The sequence below is a fragment of the Balaenoptera borealis genome (assembly GCF_965194805.1).
Source record: "Balaenoptera borealis genome assembly, chromosome: 12".
NCBI classification, from domain to species: domain Eukaryota; kingdom Metazoa; phylum Chordata; class Mammalia; order Artiodactyla; family Balaenopteridae; genus Balaenoptera; species Balaenoptera borealis.
The window spans coordinates 58,150,369-58,168,603 of record NC_138869.1 but is presented as its reverse complement, the minus strand read 5'-3'; the positions used below and the strand labels follow the sequence as shown (position 1 = coordinate 58,168,603).

General features: G+C 39.5%; 1 protein-coding gene across 4 annotated transcripts in view; it reads right to left on the bottom strand.

The window, feature by feature from the left end:
- The window catches only part of GADL1 (glutamate decarboxylase like 1), a 182,258-nt gene extending 165,762 nt beyond the window's left edge, over positions 1-16,496 (bottom strand). Inside the window, exon 1 of one of the 4 annotated variants that reach the window (XM_082348630.1) lies at positions 16,111-16,496. In XM_082348630.1, coding sequence (XP_082204756.1) covers positions 16,111-16,147 — 37 coding nt within the window. In that variant the 5' untranslated portion in view covers positions 16,148-16,496. The remainder of the gene's footprint in view (positions 1-16,110) is intronic. The other 3 variants (XM_082348632.1, XM_082348631.1, XM_082348629.1) reach the window with 3 other exon arrangements.
- Between the last annotated feature and the right edge of the window lie 1,739 nt (positions 16,497-18,235).

Below are 18,235 nucleotides of genomic sequence, written 5' to 3'. Positions count from 1 at the left end.
GACTGAGAAAATATTTGAAGAGATTATAGTCGAAAATTTCCCTGACATGGGAAAGGAAATAGTCAACCAAGTCCAGGAAGCGCAGAGAGTCCCATACAGGATAAACCCAAAGAGAAACATGCTGAGACACATAGTAATCAAATTGGCAAAAATTAAAGACAAAGAAAAATTATTGAAAGCAGCAAGGGAAAAACAACAAATAACATAAAAAGGAACTCCCATAAGGTTAACAGCTGATTTCTCAGCAGAAGCTCTTCAAGCCAGAAGGGAGTGGCAGGATATACTTAAAGTGATGAAAGGGAAGAACCTACAACCAAGATTACTCTACCCAGCAAAGATCTCATTCAGATTCGACAGAGAAATCAAAAGCTTTACAGACAAGCAAAAGCTAAGAGAATTCAGTGCCACCAAACCAGCTCTACAACAAATCTACAAACAATAAATGCTGGAGAGGGTGTGGAGAAAAGGGAACCCTCTTGCACTGTTGGTGGGAATGTAAATTGATACAGCCACCATGGAGAACAGTATGGAGTTTCCTTAAAAAACTAAAAATAGAACTACCATATGACCCAGCAATCCCAATACTGGGCATATACCCTGAGAAAACCATAATTCAAAAAGAGTCATGTACCACAATGTTCACTGCACCTCTATTTACAATAGCCAGGACATGGAAGCAACCTAAGTGTCCATCGACAGATGAATGGATAAAGAAGATGTGGCACATATATACAATGGAATATTACTCAGCCATAAAAAGAAACAAAATTGAGTTATTTGTAGTGAGGTAGATGGACCTAGAGTCTGTCATACAGAGTGAAGTTAAGTCAGAAAGAGAAAATCAAATACCGTATGTTAACACATATATATGGAATCTAAAAAAGAAAAAAGGTTATGAAGAACCTAGGAACCTATGAAGAACCTATTCCTGGCAGGACAGGAATAAAGACACAGACAGAGAGAATGGACTTGAGGACATGGGGCGGGGGAAGGGTAAGCTGGGACGAAGTGAGAGAATGGCATGGTTTAATATATACTACCAAATGTAAAATAGATAGCTAGTGGGAAGCAGCCACATAGCACAGGGAGATCAGCTCAGTGCTTTGTGACCACCTAGAGGGGTGGGATAGGGAGGGTGGGAGGGAGACGCAAGAGGGAGGGGATATGGGGATATATGTATATGTATAGCTGATTTGCTTTGTTATAAAGCAGAAACTGACACACCATTGTAAAGCAATTATACTCCAATAAAGATGTTAAAAAAAATAAAATAAAGTGAAAGACTTGGGACTCTTCTTTTCACTTGAACACTTGGAGGCCATTGCAGGGTTATTAATGGCAGAAGTTCAGTATTGCTGTGTCTCAGGGAATAGGGAGGCCCAAGGAGAGGGAGAGAGATGGGGAAGAGCAGTCAGTGGAGCAGTCAGAACTCACACATTCATCAATTAAATTCACCATTTTATATGGGCATGGTTCCTGGTGCTGAAAAACAATTACAGTAGTAACTTCAAGGCCCATTAATCACAGATCACCATAAAATATATAATAATAATAATAGAAAATTTAAAAATATTGTGAGAGTTACCAAAATGTGATATAGAGACATAACATGAGAAAATACTGTTGGAAAAATGGCGCCCGTAGACTTGCTCAACACAGGGTTCCCACAAACCTTCAATTTGTAAAAAAACACAGTATCTGGGAAGTGCAATAAAGCAAAGTATAATAAAACAAGGTCTTCTCGTATCTTTATTTTGTTCTCTAATTGATCTTATCTTCCCCATGAGTCTCCACTGATGGAAGGAGTTGACAAAACTTCCTCTATTTAATCCAATCTGGTTAAAATGTGGTCAGCTATGATAAATTAATTAAACAGTCCCTTTAGGCAATGCTCAGTTTTACAATGCTCAATAAAAATGCTTGATCTCTCAGATTTTCACTCCCCTGTCTCCATATATTCTTTCTGGTGGCTTCTAGGTACATGGGGAGGAAAGCATTATGTTACTCAACTTCAGGATGGTGTAAGAGTGGTGGGGTCCTTGGCTCCGTGTAGGCTCCCAGGCACCTTTGTCTCTGGCAATCTCACTTATCTACATCTTTACTTCTCTCCCACCTGGCAGTCATGGCTGAGGCATACTTGTGGTCTCTTCTCTCTCATCGTGGTCAGATACTGGGGTTGCTCCCTGGCTAAGACGGACTCACCTTGGCTGTTGGTAATGATACAGACCCCTCTGGGCTTATGCCACATTCTTCATCAGCTCCCTAATAGAGCAGATTTATCCTACTGTTTCTACCTTCATCCTCATCAGAGAGAGACCCTTGGGAGGATCAAGAGTACTCTATCCAGCTACCTTCCTCTGAGGAAAAGAGGGTCTTTCTGAGTCACCTCCACCTCCTGAAGAGCTAAGTCTAGCCTCTCTCTCTCTATCCACCTCAGTGAGCCATCACTTTTTGCTCTGAAGAGGTTGCAAGGTGGTCTCCTCCAAGAGAAGTTGGTAAAGATCTCTGTTGTTCAGTGTTTCCATTAAATTACCGTGTAAATGATCTACTGCCCCTCACTGTCCCTTGGCTTTGATCTCAAGTAACATGAAGTAGAGACAAGTCTTTCAGCACTGACCTATCTTGCTTCAATCTCTTTTTCTGTACCCATTAACTCTTCAGGTCTTAAGTGGAGATTTTTTCATTGAAGATTTTTACATTAAAAATTCTGTTTTTTGACCCTAGCTTTATGGATAACCTTTAAAGGTGCACAAGGGGATCTTCTCTGTACTATGGACAAAACCCCATGATTTTTGCCTCCTAGGTTTAGTAGATCATGTTCAAGGGGAAATACAAGAATTTAGAGGGGACTTCCCTGGCGGTCCAGGGGTTAAGACTCCATGCTTCCACTGCAGGGGGCACAATTTCCATCCCTGGTTGGGGAACTAAGATCCGCATGCTGTGTAGCGTGGCCAGAAAAAATTAAAAGAATATAGAAAGTCCTATCTGAAGGCAATAGTCTGTCCTGCAAAACTATTGTTTTGCTTTGAAATTCTTATTTTGACCATAGTAATCTAAACAGTAATTGTCTTTCTCTTCGCATTCTACCCGCAAAGGTCACAATCTCTCTCAGGCAGACATCAACTTGCAGAGAAGAGCAGGTACTCAGAAACAGCAGAAGAAAAGCACAGTAATACATTTTTGAAATATCATACACATGGAAATGCCCTAAAATTGGATTTTGGTGAAGGCTGCACAACTCTGTACATTTACTAAAAATTGAATTGCACAAACAGGTGAATTATATATGTAAAGACCTAAAGACCTATGTAAATCATACCTCAATAAAGCCCTTAAAAAATCATGTGCATTGTAAAGAGGAGTGAAGAACAGTTGCCCAGCCTCCTGTAAGCTGTACTACAGACCTCTTAGTAGTGAAACCAAGCAGGACCCTGTGGTGCTCCTGGGCATGGAAGCCTTTCTGTGCCCCCGTTCCTTGTTTATAGGGAAGAGACTCCAGCCTCCTTGACCTTCCCTGAGTTCCAAAGGGCAGATTCGAATAGTTGTCAATCAGGGAAGGAAGGGGATGGAGAGATAAGAGAGGAACAGCCAAGAAACAATAGTGCAGCCTTGGGGTAGGGTCCTGGTTCCACCTCAAGGGATACACAGAACAGTATCTTTGAGCTCTTTTTAGAACAAAAACCCCCAACAAATGGAAGATGGTAGCATTCTTCATTCCAGAGAAGACCACCTAAGGCCAGATTAAAGGAACCAGAGAACCTCATCAAGAGACCACCTGAGGCCAGATTAAAGGAGTGCAGGCACTGCACACACCCTAATCTTATCAGCAACCCCATACCCTTGAACTACTGCTATAAAACTCCTCACCAAATCCTCCCAGGTTGGGACACACAGTTTTCAAGGGTAAAACTTTGCCCACTGTGTCCCCTTTTGCCTGGCAAAGCAATAAAGTTATTCTTTTCTACTTCACCCAAAACTCTGTCTCTGAGATTCAATTCAGCACCAGTCCACAGAGGCCAAGTTTTCAGCATCAGTAGGGCAGCTGATGGGAGTAGTGTAAATAAAGCAAGTAAGGCAAGAACATGCAGGAATTGACCTTTTCATAAGGGTTAGAGACCAGTCATACTCCCAGTGCAGTTCAGTGAGTAGAAAGCTATAATTTTCCCTTAAACTGGGACTTACCAACTATGTTTACATGTGTATCTCTTGAGCAATAAAATGTTATCCGTTTCTTCAAATTGTAAGCATGAACTGTAATTATTCATGCATATGTTTACATAAAAATATGTTTTCATCTACAAACACTCTATATGGAAGCTTCTTATCTGGCAACATCGAACATCCAGAACTACACAAGAATACAAGAAATGCAAAATAAATAAATAGAACAATGTCAACGTGACAGGTACTTATAAACTCTTCTCATAGACCTCTTCACACCTCATTCAGAGGCAATCTGCTTTCTATCATGGACAATTCCAACCTTTTATAAGCTAAAAAAACCAAGATGAAATAATTGCCAAACTTGTTAAAAACAATAAACTGGAGTAAGTGCAGCAAATGGTGATTAAAAATGCTACTAAGATTTATTAGGAGAAAGAAAATGTAGCTGACACTCATGGGAAACCGTGATGAGGGAGACAGCAGCAGGATAAAAGAAGATGCTAGAATTCAAGAACAGCAATCTGACATCGTTCAATGAAGGGACAAAGAAACAGGTGGACACATCTCAGCTCCTGAGAATGTTATAATATTATTCAGTGCTCACAATGGCAATGCCAAAATACACAAAGAAGGTTAAATTGTTCAGGGAGGCAAGTGAGTTCTTAAATTATTTTATAAATTTTTCTATCCTTAAAAGTATTTTTGTTTGTTTGTTTTTAAATTGGGTATTCCTTTTTTGTTGTGGTAACAAAACACATAGCATAAAATTTACCATCCTAATCATTTTTAATTATACAGCTCACTATGTTAAGTATATTTACATTCTTGTGAAACAGATCTCCAGAATTTTTCATCTTGAAAAACTGAAACTCTATGCCCATTAAATACTTCCCATTCCCTCTATTCCCCCAGCCATTGGTAACCACCATTCTACTTTCCATTTCATATAAGTGGAATTATACAGTATTTGTTCGTGCCCGGCTTCTTTCACTTAGCATAATGTCCTTAAGGTTCATACATGTTGGAGCATGTGACACGATTTCTATCATTTTTAAGGTTAAATAATATTCTCTTGAATGTATATAGCATATTTTGTATATCCATTCATCCACTGATGGATATTTGGGTTGCTTCCACCTGTTGGCTATTGTGAATAGTGCTGCTATAAACATGGGCATCTCTTTAAGACCTTGTTTTCAATTATTTGGGATACTTATCCAGAAGTGGAATTACTGGTAGTTTCATTTTTCATTTTTTGAGAAACCTCCCTACTGTTTTGCACAGCAGTTACACCATTTTACAATCCAACCAACAGTGTACAAGAGTTTATAAAAAACTGCCCCATAATGCTCCCAAATTACTAATACTTGAAATAATTAGTAAATGAGAGCATCAACTTTCAACCAATTCATTATAATGCCTAATGAAGTTAATGCAAGAATGGAGGAGTTGAATAGGAGAAACTTAATAAAATGTTTTATTGCCTAATAATAAAAAGCCTAAGAGATAAAATGATTTCATGGTTGTTTCTAGAATTTAAGGATCAGACTAATAAATGTAATTTAGCCAAAAGGACTGAGAAAGAGGAAGGGCTAGGGTGGTATAAACCAGAGTTCAAAAGAAGGCAATCTTCAAGGAAAATGTTAAACCATGAGCACAAAAGCAGCAAAATCCAGATTGTGGGGGATTCTATAGACCAAATGGCCCATGTTCTTCAACAGATAAATTATTTGAATAGAAAAGGACAGTACATCTATAAATTAAAAGATCTATCACAATTTTTTAAATGGGTAGGACTAAATTGTTAGGTCTAGAAATGCATATTTGGTTGGTTAAACTATGAAAAATGTAAAAATCAGGGTAATGGTTCCTTACAGGGGAAGGAAAGGGCTATGTCTTAGTATGTGTGACCTCAGGACACTGGTAAAATTATACTTCTTCATCTGGGTGGTGGTTCCAAGTGTACAAAATGACAGCTAGGTGTTCTATATAATCAGTCCCTCATAATCCAAAAGGAAGTCTAATGAACACAGTCTGGAGAACAATCATCGTGGAGTTCCAGTCTCTCAGGGACCATCAGAACCTCAAGGTGAAAAGAAAGTGGGAGGGGCCAGAAGGACTGAGATGGATCCATGAGTGTTGGAGCAAATTTAATGGGAGGGATCCTGTGTCTGAGACATTATTTCCTTCCAGGTATTTTTCCCTTTCCATATCCCTTCTACCACAATGGGGTGGAATAGGGGTACCATCTTCAAATGAAGAGGTCAGGACCTCTAGAGAAGGAGTGTAGCAGAGCTGGATAACAGGGAAGGGATGAGGTCCCCCATACTCAGCAAGGTTATAAGAGTGTTTGGGAGGGAAAACCTAAAAAATTAGGTAGGGATTTCCTTCAAGACTGAAAGAGTTCTCCACATGGAAGAGAAAAGAGATGCTGCTGACAGAACCTGGAAAAAGAGGCCCAGGACCTACCTCTCAGTCAGAAGCCTGAAGAAGCAATGAGAATTAGAAAGGAAACAATATCATGATGTCACCAGGGATGCTGTAGAAGCGGCATTGTGATTTCTGTGAAGTACATATTGATAAACATAAAAGGTTAAGAATACTAATTCTTCCAATCCATGAACACGGTGTATCTTTCCATCTGTTTGTGTCATCTTCAATTTCTTTCATCAACATCTATAGTTTCCCAAGTACAGGTGTTTTGTCTCCTTAGGTAGGTATATTCCTAGGTATTTTATCCATTTGAATGTGATTGTAAATGGGATTTTTTCCTTAATTTCTCTTTCTGATGGTTCATTATTAGTGTATAGAAGTGTAACAGATTTCTACATATTGATTTTGTGTTCTGCATCTTTAGTGAATTCACTGATGAGATCTAGTAGTTTTCTAGTGGCATCTTTAGGATTTCTATGTATAGTGTCGTGTCATCTACAAACAGTGATAGTTTTATCTCTTCCTTTTTAATCTGGATTCCTTTTATTTCTTTTTCATGTCTGCTTACTGTGGCTAGGACTTCCAATACTATGTGAAAATGACAGTACTACCCAAGGCAGTCTACAGATTCAATGCAATCCCTACCAAAATATCAAAGGCATTTTTCACAGAAATAGAACAAATAATTTTAAATAATTTTAAAATAGAAACACAAAAGACTCTGAATAGTCAAAACAATCTTGAGAACTGAAGGAACCATACTCCCTGACTTCAGACTATATTAAAAAACTACAGTAATCAAAACAGTATGGTCCTGGCACAAAAACAGACACAGATCAATGAAACAGAATAGAAAGCCCAGAAATAAACCCATGCACCTATGGTCAACTAATCTATGACAAAGGAGGCAAGAATATCCAATGGGGAAAAGACAGTCTCTTCAATAAGTGGTGCTGAGAAAACTGGACACCTACAGGTAAAAGAATGAAATTAGAACATTCTCTAACACCATATACAAAAATAAGCTCAAAATGAATTAAAGACTTAAATGTAAGACTGGAAACCATAAAACTTTAAAAAAATGGGAGGAACACTCTTTGACATAAATCACAGGAATATTTTTTTGGATCTGCCTCCTAAAGCAAAGGAATAAAAGCAAAAATAAACAAATGGGACTTAATTAAACTTAAAAGCTTTTGCACAGCAAAGGAAACTATTGACAAAATGAAAAGACAATCTACTGAGTGGAAAAAAATGTTTGCAAATGATATGAATGATAAGAGGTTAATATCCAAAATATATAAATAACTCATACAACTCAACATCAAAAAACCAAACAACCCAATTAAAAAATGGGCAGAGCACCTGAATAGACATTTTTTTCCAAAGAAGACATACAGATGGCCAACAGGCACATGAGAAGATGCTTAACCTTGTTAATCATCAGAGAAATGCAAATTAAAACCAAAATGAGATATCACCTCACACCTGTCAAAATGGCTATCATCAAAAAGAACACAAATAACAAATGTTGGTAAGGATGTGCAGAAAAGAGAACCTTAACATTTAGAGAAGAGCTAACACCCATCCTTCTCAAACTCTTCCAAAAAATTGCAGAGGAAGGAACGCTTCCATACTCATTCTATGAGGCCACCATCACCCTGATACCCAAACCAGACAAAGTTACTTCAACAAAAGAAAGTTACAGACCAATATCACTGATGAATATAGATGCAAAAATCCTCAGCAAAATACTAGCAAACAGAATCCAACAACACATTAAAAAGATGATACACCATGATCAAGTGGTATTTACCCCAGGGATGCAAGGATTCTTCAATACAAGCAAATCAATCAATGTGATACATCATATTAACAAAATGAAGAATAAAAACTATATGATCATCTCAATAGATGAAGAAAAAGCTTTTGACAAAATCCAACACCCATTTATGATAAAAACTCTCCAGAAAGTGGGCATAGAGGGAACCTACCACAACATAATAAAGGCCATATATGACAAACCCAAATCAAATATCATTCTCAAGGGTGAAAAATTGAAAGCATTTCGTCTAAGATCAGGAACAAGACAAGGATGTCCACTCTCGCCACTATTATTCAACATAGTTTTGGAAGTCCTAGCCACAGCAATCAGAGAAGAAAAAGAAATAAAAGGAATACAAATTGGAAAAGAAGAAGTAAAACTGTCACTGTTTGCAAATGACATGATACTATACATAGAGAATCCTAAAGATGCCACCAGAAAACTACTAGAGCTAATCAATGAATTTGGTAAAGCTGCAGGATACAAAGTTAATGCACAGAAATCTCTTGCATTCCTATACACTAATGATCAAAAATTTGCAAGAGAGATTAAGGAAACAATCCCACTCACCATTGCAACAAAAGAATAAAATACCTAGGAATAAACCTACCTAAGGAGGTAAAAGACCTGTACTCAGAAAACTATAAGACACTGATGAAAGAAATCAAAGATGACAAACAGATGGAGAGATATACCATGTTCTTGGATTGGAAGAATCAATATTGTGAAAATGACTATACTACCCAAGGCAATCTACAGATTCAATGCCACCCCTATCAAATTACCAATGCTATTTTTACAGAACCAGAAAAAAAATCTTAAAATCTGTATGGAGACACAAAAGACCCTGAATAGCCAAAGCAATCTTGAGGGAAAAAAACAGAGCTGGAGGAATCAGACTCCCTTACTTCAGACTATACTACAAAGCTCCAGTAATCAAGACAATACGGTACTTGCACAAAAACAGAAATACAGATCAATGGAACAGAATAGAAAGCCCAGAAATAAACCCACGCACCTATGGTCAACTAATCTATGAAAAAGGAGGAAAGGATATACAATGGAGAAAAGACAGTCTCTTCAGTAAGTGCTAGGAAAACTGGACAGCTACATGTAAAAGAATGAAATTAGAACACTCGCTAACACCATACACAGAAGTAAACTCAAAATGGATTAAAGATCTAAATGTAAAGCCAGACACTATAAAACTCTTAGAGGAAAACATAGGAAGAACACTCTTTGACATAAATCACAGCAAGATCTTTTTTAACCCACCTCCTAGAGTAATGGAAATAAAAACAAAAATAAACAAATGTGACCTAATGAAACTTAAAAGCTTTTGCAGAGCAAAGGAAACTATAAACAAGATGAAAAGACCACCCTCAGAATGGGAGAAAATATTTGCAAGTGAATCAACAGACAAAGGATTATTCTCCAAACTATATAAATAGCTCAATATTAAAAAAACAAACAACCCAATCAAAAAATGGGCAGAAGACCTATATAGACATTTCTCCAAAGAAGACATACAGATGGCCAAGAAGCACATGAAAAGCTGCTCAACATCACTAATTATTAGAGAAATGCAAATCAAAACTACAATGAGGTATCACCTCACACTGGTCAGAATGGTCATCATCAGAACATCTACAAACAACAAATGCTGGAGAGGGTGTGGAGAAAAGGGAACCTTCTTACACTGTTGGTGGGAATGTGAATTGAGACAGCCACAATGGAGAACAGTATGCAGGTTCCTTAAAAAACTAAAAATAGAATTACCATATGACCCAGCAATCTCACTACTGGGCATATATACTCAGAGAAAACCATAATTCAAAAAGACACATGCACCCCAATGTTCACTGCAGCACTACTTACAATAGCCAGGTCATGGAAGCAACCTAAATGTCCATCGACAGACAAATGGATAAAGAAGATGTGGTACATATATGCAATGGAATATTACTCAGCCATAAAAAGGAACGAAATTGGGTCATTTGTAGAGACGTGGATGGACCTAGAGACTGTCATACAGAGAAAAACAAATATCGTTTATTAACACATATATGTGGAATCTGGAAAAATGGTATAGATGAACCGGTTTGCAAGGCAGAAATAGAGACACAGATGTAGAGAACAAACGTATGGGCACCAAGGCGAGAAAGCAGGGGGTGGTGGTGGTGGTGGTGGTGGTGTGATGAATTGGGAGATTGGGATTGACATGTATACACTAATATGTATAAAATAGGTAACTAATAAGAACCTGCTGTATTAAAAAAATGAAATTAAAGAAAAAAAAGAGAAAACCCTTTTACACTGTTGGTGGGAATGTAAATTGGTGGAGCCACTGTGGAAAACAGAATGGAGGTTTCTCAAAAAACTAAAAATAGAACTACCACATGACCCAGCAATTCCACTCCTGGGTATATATTAAAAAATAATGAAGACACTAATTTGGAAAGATACATGCACCCCAATGTTCATAGCAGCATTATTTACAAGTGCCAATTATGGAAGCAACCTAAGTGTCCATCAACAGATGAATGGATAAAGGAGATGTAATATATATATATGGATATATGTGCATATATATATGGGTATATATACATGGGGGTAGGGGATTAAGAGATACAACCTACTATATATAAAATAAATAAGCTAAAACGATATACTGTACAACATGGGGAGTACAGCCAATGTTTTATAATAACTATAAATGGAATATAACCTTTAAAAATTGTGTATCACTATTTTGTACACCTGAAACTTATGTAGTATTGTACCGCAACTATATCTCAATTTAAAAATTTAAAAATATGTAAGGTTAAAACTTACTCATTCACAACTCTATTCCCAAAGAATGGTGACTTTAAAAAAAAAAAAAAAAAAAGGGAAGAGACCACCCTGCTTTACAAAGTTCCTGTTCCTGGAACTAACTCTGCAAACAAAGAAAGTATACAACTGGTAGCCACCATGAAAGCACCTCAAGTACATACACAAAACAATTAGGGAACACTTACTAACTAGTTATTCATGAACTGTCCTAACATCTTTATACAACAAAGGAAGGAAAGCCTAGGGCAGAGGGGAGATTAAAAGTTAACTATGATTTGCAGCAAAGCAATGTATTCAACAAGAAGACATGTTGGAAAATTAGTATCTTTTGTCCTTGGCATTGAGTCATTGGTATTCTTTTTCCTACTTTGGGTTTCTTTTTTTCAATTGCTCATCTCTTTAAAAATCAATTATGCTACTTTGTAACCCTGAGATGCTGAAACTTATTTAAATGTTCAAAACAGTTAGGCAGACAAATTTGGAAAATCAGTTGAGAAGACAACTTAAGTGTCCAGTGACAGGGGATTAGGTGATGCAGTGTAAGTGATCTATGATATTGTTTTATAGTACATAGTTCTTGTATTGTGTTTCTTCCTTAAAAGAGAAAGCAAGTTTATTACATAAGAATCAGAAACATAAACAAGCAAAAAAAAAAAAAAAATCCATCATCCCATCTACCCAGAGGCAACACCTATTAATCCTTTGTTATCTCTCCATCTAGATCCTCTTGCAACATATAATCATTTTCCAAAAGCAGAATGCCTTCACATAGCATTTGATAGCCTTCCACAATTTATTTAAGCCATCCAGAAAAGGATATTTATATGTTTTAAATAACACCCTATTGTTTGGCATGTAAATACTTATAAATTTTCACTATTATAAACAACTTGTAGAAGGAAAAAGTGAATACGAATTCAAAACTTAATGCAGAAAACAACAAGGACTAAAGTATTTCAGGAATCACACATTGTTACCTCCCATCACTTTCTTATTCATTCATGCAATTCTTTATTCAACAAACGTATGTTGAATATATGTACCTACGCTGTGCCAGGCACTTAGCTACGTACTGGGGATCCAGTAAATAGAAAGATGTGGCCCATGCCCTATGGATTTTATGTAAGAAACAGAGATACACAAAAACAATTAGAAAACACTTTGAAAAGTGTTAAGATACGGACAAAACAGGGTTTACCAAATTACACTAGAAAAATCAGTGAGCAAGAATCAAAGTCTTGAAAGTCGATGGTGAGGGTAACTCCACGGTGCCATGGACCAAACTGCTTTCTGAAAATCACTCTCCCACAATTCACCTGGACTCCCAACGCATCTTTCTGTTTTAATATATAAATTAACTTCTCCTCAGTCTTTCCCCAAAATGAAAGCCCCAGTTGCAGACACAGCAGCCAAAGCACATACACACGCACACAGCCATCTGTGGCTGATCACACATCTGGCAGGCTTCCTGCATCAGTAGGTAGATTGTGCCCGGTAGTGTCATATAGTTGAATGGACGTCACGTTAGCCCTACCTTTCTGGGGAGCTATGTGTTGCTCACACATTCCAATGACCTCATTAAACTCTACATCCAATTTTCTGGATATAATAAGTTTATGGGGAGCCTGCTACTTGCCAGACACTCTGTATATTAGTGCTAATGTTCACAATAATTCTAAATAGTGGATTTTTTAATCCCTATTTTACAGATGAAGAAACTGAGACTCACAGAGTTTTAACCATGTATCGAGAGATACACATCAGAGCAGGCTGAAGCCAGAGTATTCGCTGTGCATCTTTCTCCTTCTTCTGTTCCCACAGTTCGCCACAGAGAACAGCTCTGCTCCACTGTGGGTCAGCCTGCTCCCAGCCTTCTTTTTTTATTTTATTTTATATTGGGGTATAGTTGATTGACAATGTTGTGTTAGTTTCAGGTGTACAGCAAAGTGGTTCTGTTATCCATATACATGTATCCATTCTTTTTCAAATTCTTTCTCCATTTAGGTTGTTAAATAATATTAAGCAGAGTTCAGGGCACTGCCTTCTAATGTGGCCCCATCTGCTGCAGCCTGAGAAAGAAGGGACCCCTGGTCCACCTGCTCCAGAGAAGGGCTTTAGAGAGTGTCCCATGGGGCACTGCCTTCTCCCTCAGAAAGGCCAAGCTGTCCTTTATTCCTAGCAACCAGAGGGTTCCTGCCCCAGGGGCAAAGCACAGGTCCCTACCCTGGCCAGAGGGGCAGAAGGAGCTTCCACTTCCAGCCCTTTGACTACTGATGGTCTTTCCTCCCATTTTCCCACCCAAAGGAAGCGGGAAGAATGCTGCTCTCACTTCAATGAGCTTAGAGCCACCTTCCAGGGGCCTCTCCAGCATTCTACCTGTGGTCCCTGAATAGGGTGGCGGAGGATGCTGTGGGCCACCTGTGGACGTTCAACATTGTGGTCCAGCAGGAGGCAGGACCTGAACTGGGTGGGTTTGGGGCATGTGAACACTCAAGGCTGACAGTCACCCTCTCAGAGCCTCGGTTTTATAAAAAAAATATTAATAATAATAATAATAAAAGCAGATAGTGATAGTTCTCCTAGCTAGTGAGGGTTAGAGAAGCTGGTGCTTGTAGCTCAGCATAGCAGGTAAGTAACTGTTCAATAAATGTGAGCACTTCTTATCTTAAACGAGGGATCAGCCACTGGGTGATACATTTTACCTGCAGTGGATTTCATTTAAATTATGATCAAAAGGAGTAAATAAAAAGTGAAAAGTTTACAGACAGAAAGAAAACGAAGCAATATAGAGGAGGCCAAAAAAATTACACAGAAATTTTGTTCCTGAATATCATGGTTTCAATTTTATTCCAACATACCAGACTTACAACAGGCTATAAAAGTCAGATTTTCAATAGAAAAAGTTTCTGTCCCCTGCTATTAAAACTTAAAATTTTCTTCCATTTTAAAAGTGTTTCAACAAGAATCAAAGCTGCATAAAATAAAAACGATGACTTTGCAGGCCAAAATTATATGGAAGGTTTGTGTTATGATTTCAAACCGAAAGGAAAAATATGATTTGAGTCCAAATAATTCTTTATTTCTAACGGTATTAAAATTTGAATCTGGTATAATTAATTGCCTAAATTTCTCTGGGATGTACTACGGGCAGATTATAAACTGGATCAAAACATGAGAAGTAGAATAAGAATTCTTTATCTGCAACAGGATTCCCTATGACGTTCTTCCATAATGTATAGTCTGTAACAGATACTCAACCAGAGAGCTTGTTCAACACAGGCATGTCATTTAACATACTCACCACATGTCACTTTCACAATCTTGTCAAACATACTTGGAAATTTACTAAGTCTGACAGATACATATCCAGTCCTCTTTTAAGATGTCATAGCAAACATTTGGCACAATTAGGTGTTATTGGACATGTTATCACCTTGTCACCTGCTCAAGGATAACCAGACTGACAGCAGCCTAAGCCTTTTGGTATCCTCTGAAATTCAGATTTAAGGTTAAACTCTGCACTTTGCTATTCACATATAGTAATTACTGAAGTCCTCACAAGTTACAGACATGCCTGGTTACAAGGACATATGCTTAATTTAGGAAGACTAGATACTTTTTTAAAAAAAGCTTTCTATCAGCGTTCTGAAGGGTTTGTGGCTTTAAAACAGGAATTAAGATTCCAAACAAAACAAACCAAACAAAAGAGTGCAGGGCTAAGGTAGTCAGATACAATTATCCTGACCATCCTTGCCTCACATAAAGAAGCCTGCCATATTATCAGGAAGTTTTAAAAACTTAGTCTTATGTATCAATCAGTTTTCAAATAACCATTTGTCTTAGATTATTACACTGTGCACAGTGATTCTTGCCTTACCAATTACTGTGCAAAATTCCTGGTCCGCAGGGAATCCTGGCCTGTGCACCTGCCTCACAAGCCCCCAGAGTTTCAACTTAAAAAGCAACTTCATTAAGTCGTGTTCAGTACAATCCGAAAGGGTTATTGATGCAAAGACGAGTTTATTCCTGGAGGAGCGATCCTCCTAAAAGGTCAACAACTAAGTAGCTATAGCAATAATGATGACCTTTCAGGGCAGGGCTTTTGAACCACAGGTAACCGGAGGCAGTTAAGGGGTTAAGTTTGAAATCTTTAGCAAACATGCAAATAGGTGAATAGGTGAATTTTGATGGGAAAAAAACGTTCAGAATATTTCATCACCCGTTCAAAGCAACCTGAGACATTTCCCTCGCAGAATCGTACAACCATTATTTCCCAGTAGAACTAAATGACACCCGAGTTCTGAAGTCAGTTTGGGGAATTCTGCTGCACGATGCCTTCTTTAAACGAGTAACGTCCCGGGTCCCCCACCCGCCAGGCTCCAATCCGAAGAACATGAGGGCATCACTCACTCTGTAAATGAAGTAGCCTCTTTAAACGCCTGTTTGTGGAGGCGGGGGTGGAGGGGTGTTGCTGGGTACATCCCAAAGTAGAAGCAAAATCATTCTTTAAAGGGAAGGAACTCCCACCGTGTCTAGAGAAAGCCGCGGCAGCGCACTGGTCAGTGAAATCAGCTCTGCATTTGATTTGACAAACCCGCAGAGCGTGGCACTGCGTTCCAAGAGCGGTTCTCTGCGCTTTAGAAAAGTTAACTTGTTTCATTCTAAAAAGAACCCCAAAAAGAGCAGAAAAGGAGCAAAATTGCAGAAAGACGAGGACTTCCTACCCACACCAGCCGCCTAACGGGGAAATAAATAACCCTCCTTCTGGTCCCCCTGATCACCGGCACCGGGAAGTTATACCCCGCGTGGGGCCGGTTAAGCACTAAGAGGCCGGGGCGCCTGCGAGTCGTTACCGTCCAGCGGGCGCTCGCGGTCTGGGTGGCAGCTCATCTCTGCTCCGGCTCCGGGCGGCCCGGGCGCGGCTCCCGCAGTTCAGGCGGCGGCTGCAGTTGCCGAGGCAGCGCCCGCCGTTGGGGACCCGCAGGTGCGCGCGGCAGCCGCTGGGCGCTCGCCACCGCGTGGGGACGGATAGGGACGCGCTCGCGTTGCCTGCGCTCCGCAGCCCGAGGCCCCGGCGCCAGCCTCCTGCGGCCCGCGCCTCTCTATTAATACTTGGCGAGCTGCTGGCGGCCTGCCGCCCGCTTGACCAGGGGCCAGGATCCCTCTGCCAGAGCTGCGAAGGGCTGGGACACGGTGTGTGGGGGCGCGGGGCATTTGCCCAGGTGGGAACGGGCAGGGCGCACCCCCAGCAGCCCTTCAGGGTAGAGACTGGACACGAGGTTGGGTGAGTGAGCCTTGGCCTGTGACCTTCCCAGCGTCCAGTTTTGTGTAGTCACCACCTCGCTGGGTCTGATCTGGCCAGAGAAGCCCTAAGCTAAATCTGATGCCCGCTCCAGGCCACCAGCGCAGGGAACCTATTTTAGGGCAGCCGCGGTGAATAGGATCCGCTACCCATTCATTCAGGCCTGCCTTGACATTTAAGAGTTCCACAAGCGAATGCCTTGCCCCAGATCCCATTTCACCCTTTTGCCTCTGCAACACTACAAGTTTGGAGAAGGGAAGGCAGTCGGCACCTTGTTGTCCCGTGGTAAAGAGCAAAAAGAGGCGGTGAATTCGAAAGGGCCTCTATCTGTTTGGTCTTTAGACTCAAATGTTCACAACACTGTAATTGCTCCAGCAAGCCCCTGCAAGTTGGGCTTCAGCCATGTTCCTATTATAAATTTAAATTTAGTCAGCGAGGGCTGCTTTTTTGTCATCCCTCCAACAAGTTTTATGTTTAAATTCCCTACGAGCTTTTAACTGAGGCTGTTGAGATGATAGGAGCAATCGGTTAATACCATTTCAAAGCACACTGATGACAACTACCTTATAGAACTGCATTTGTAATCCACATTCTTCAAGGGGCTAAAAAAAAAAAATCCTCGTTTACTTTCTTAGCAGGTGAACTATTTCCTCTGGCTGCATAATTAAAGTCCATATCAGTGAAGACAGTGCAGCTCTTTTTTCTCAAATAAGAATTGATTATTCCTAATACACATAAGACTAGAGTTATTAAAAATATTAAAGTTAAGACCCTGCAGACAAATTTTATGAAGTTTCTGAGACCACCCTCCCTCCATCTACTCTTTTGTAGGCAGTTTCACCAGATAAAGGACTGAGATCTAGTGATGGAAGCATAAATAAGAACTTCAGGAGTTAACCTTTGGTGACTCTAGTAAAAAAAATTTAAAGGAGTATACACTCTGGCAAGTTTTTCATTTAATTTTTTTAGCTTTGTAGTAAGTGGACCCTCTCTACCCCAGCTCAGAACAGTGACCAGTGTCAGCCTCTGCTAAATTAAATACCTCTCTGTGTGAGGCAAACCAGGACCAACTGGGCCACAGTGGACTCTAGAAATGTCAATTTACAGACCTGTTCCCTCTCCCCTCCTGTGCCAACCAGGGAATATGCCATTTAAAATTTCTTAGATTGAAAGCCAGAAACTGCTCTAAAAGCTCACCTCTTAGTGGCTTAGCTCAGCTCTCGTATTTACTCTTATGACAAAGGCATTGTGTTACATTCCTTCTTGCTTTCATTCTTCAATTACTTGGCACTTCCTCTGTGCCAGTTACTAGGGATTTCAAGAAAAATCCTGCCCTCAGAATGCTGTAGTGTAGTTGAGAGAGAAAGGCTTAGAACCAGCTACTTTTTCATCATCTGTTTCATGGTCTATGAAAGATATGGGGCACTGAGGAGCCACAGCTGAGGGGATGGCTAATTCTACTTGAAGGATTAAGAAATGTTTCTAACCAGTACTGACCATTTTCACTAATGATAGTAGCTATTATTTTTAAACATGTACTGTGAGCTAGGCACTCTGCTAAATGCTTTTCATACATTCCCTTCTATAATCCTTATATGAATGGGAATTATTATTACCCCCTTTTTACAGATGGAAACAGAGGCTCAGCTTTAGTAATTTTCCCAGAAACACAGAGG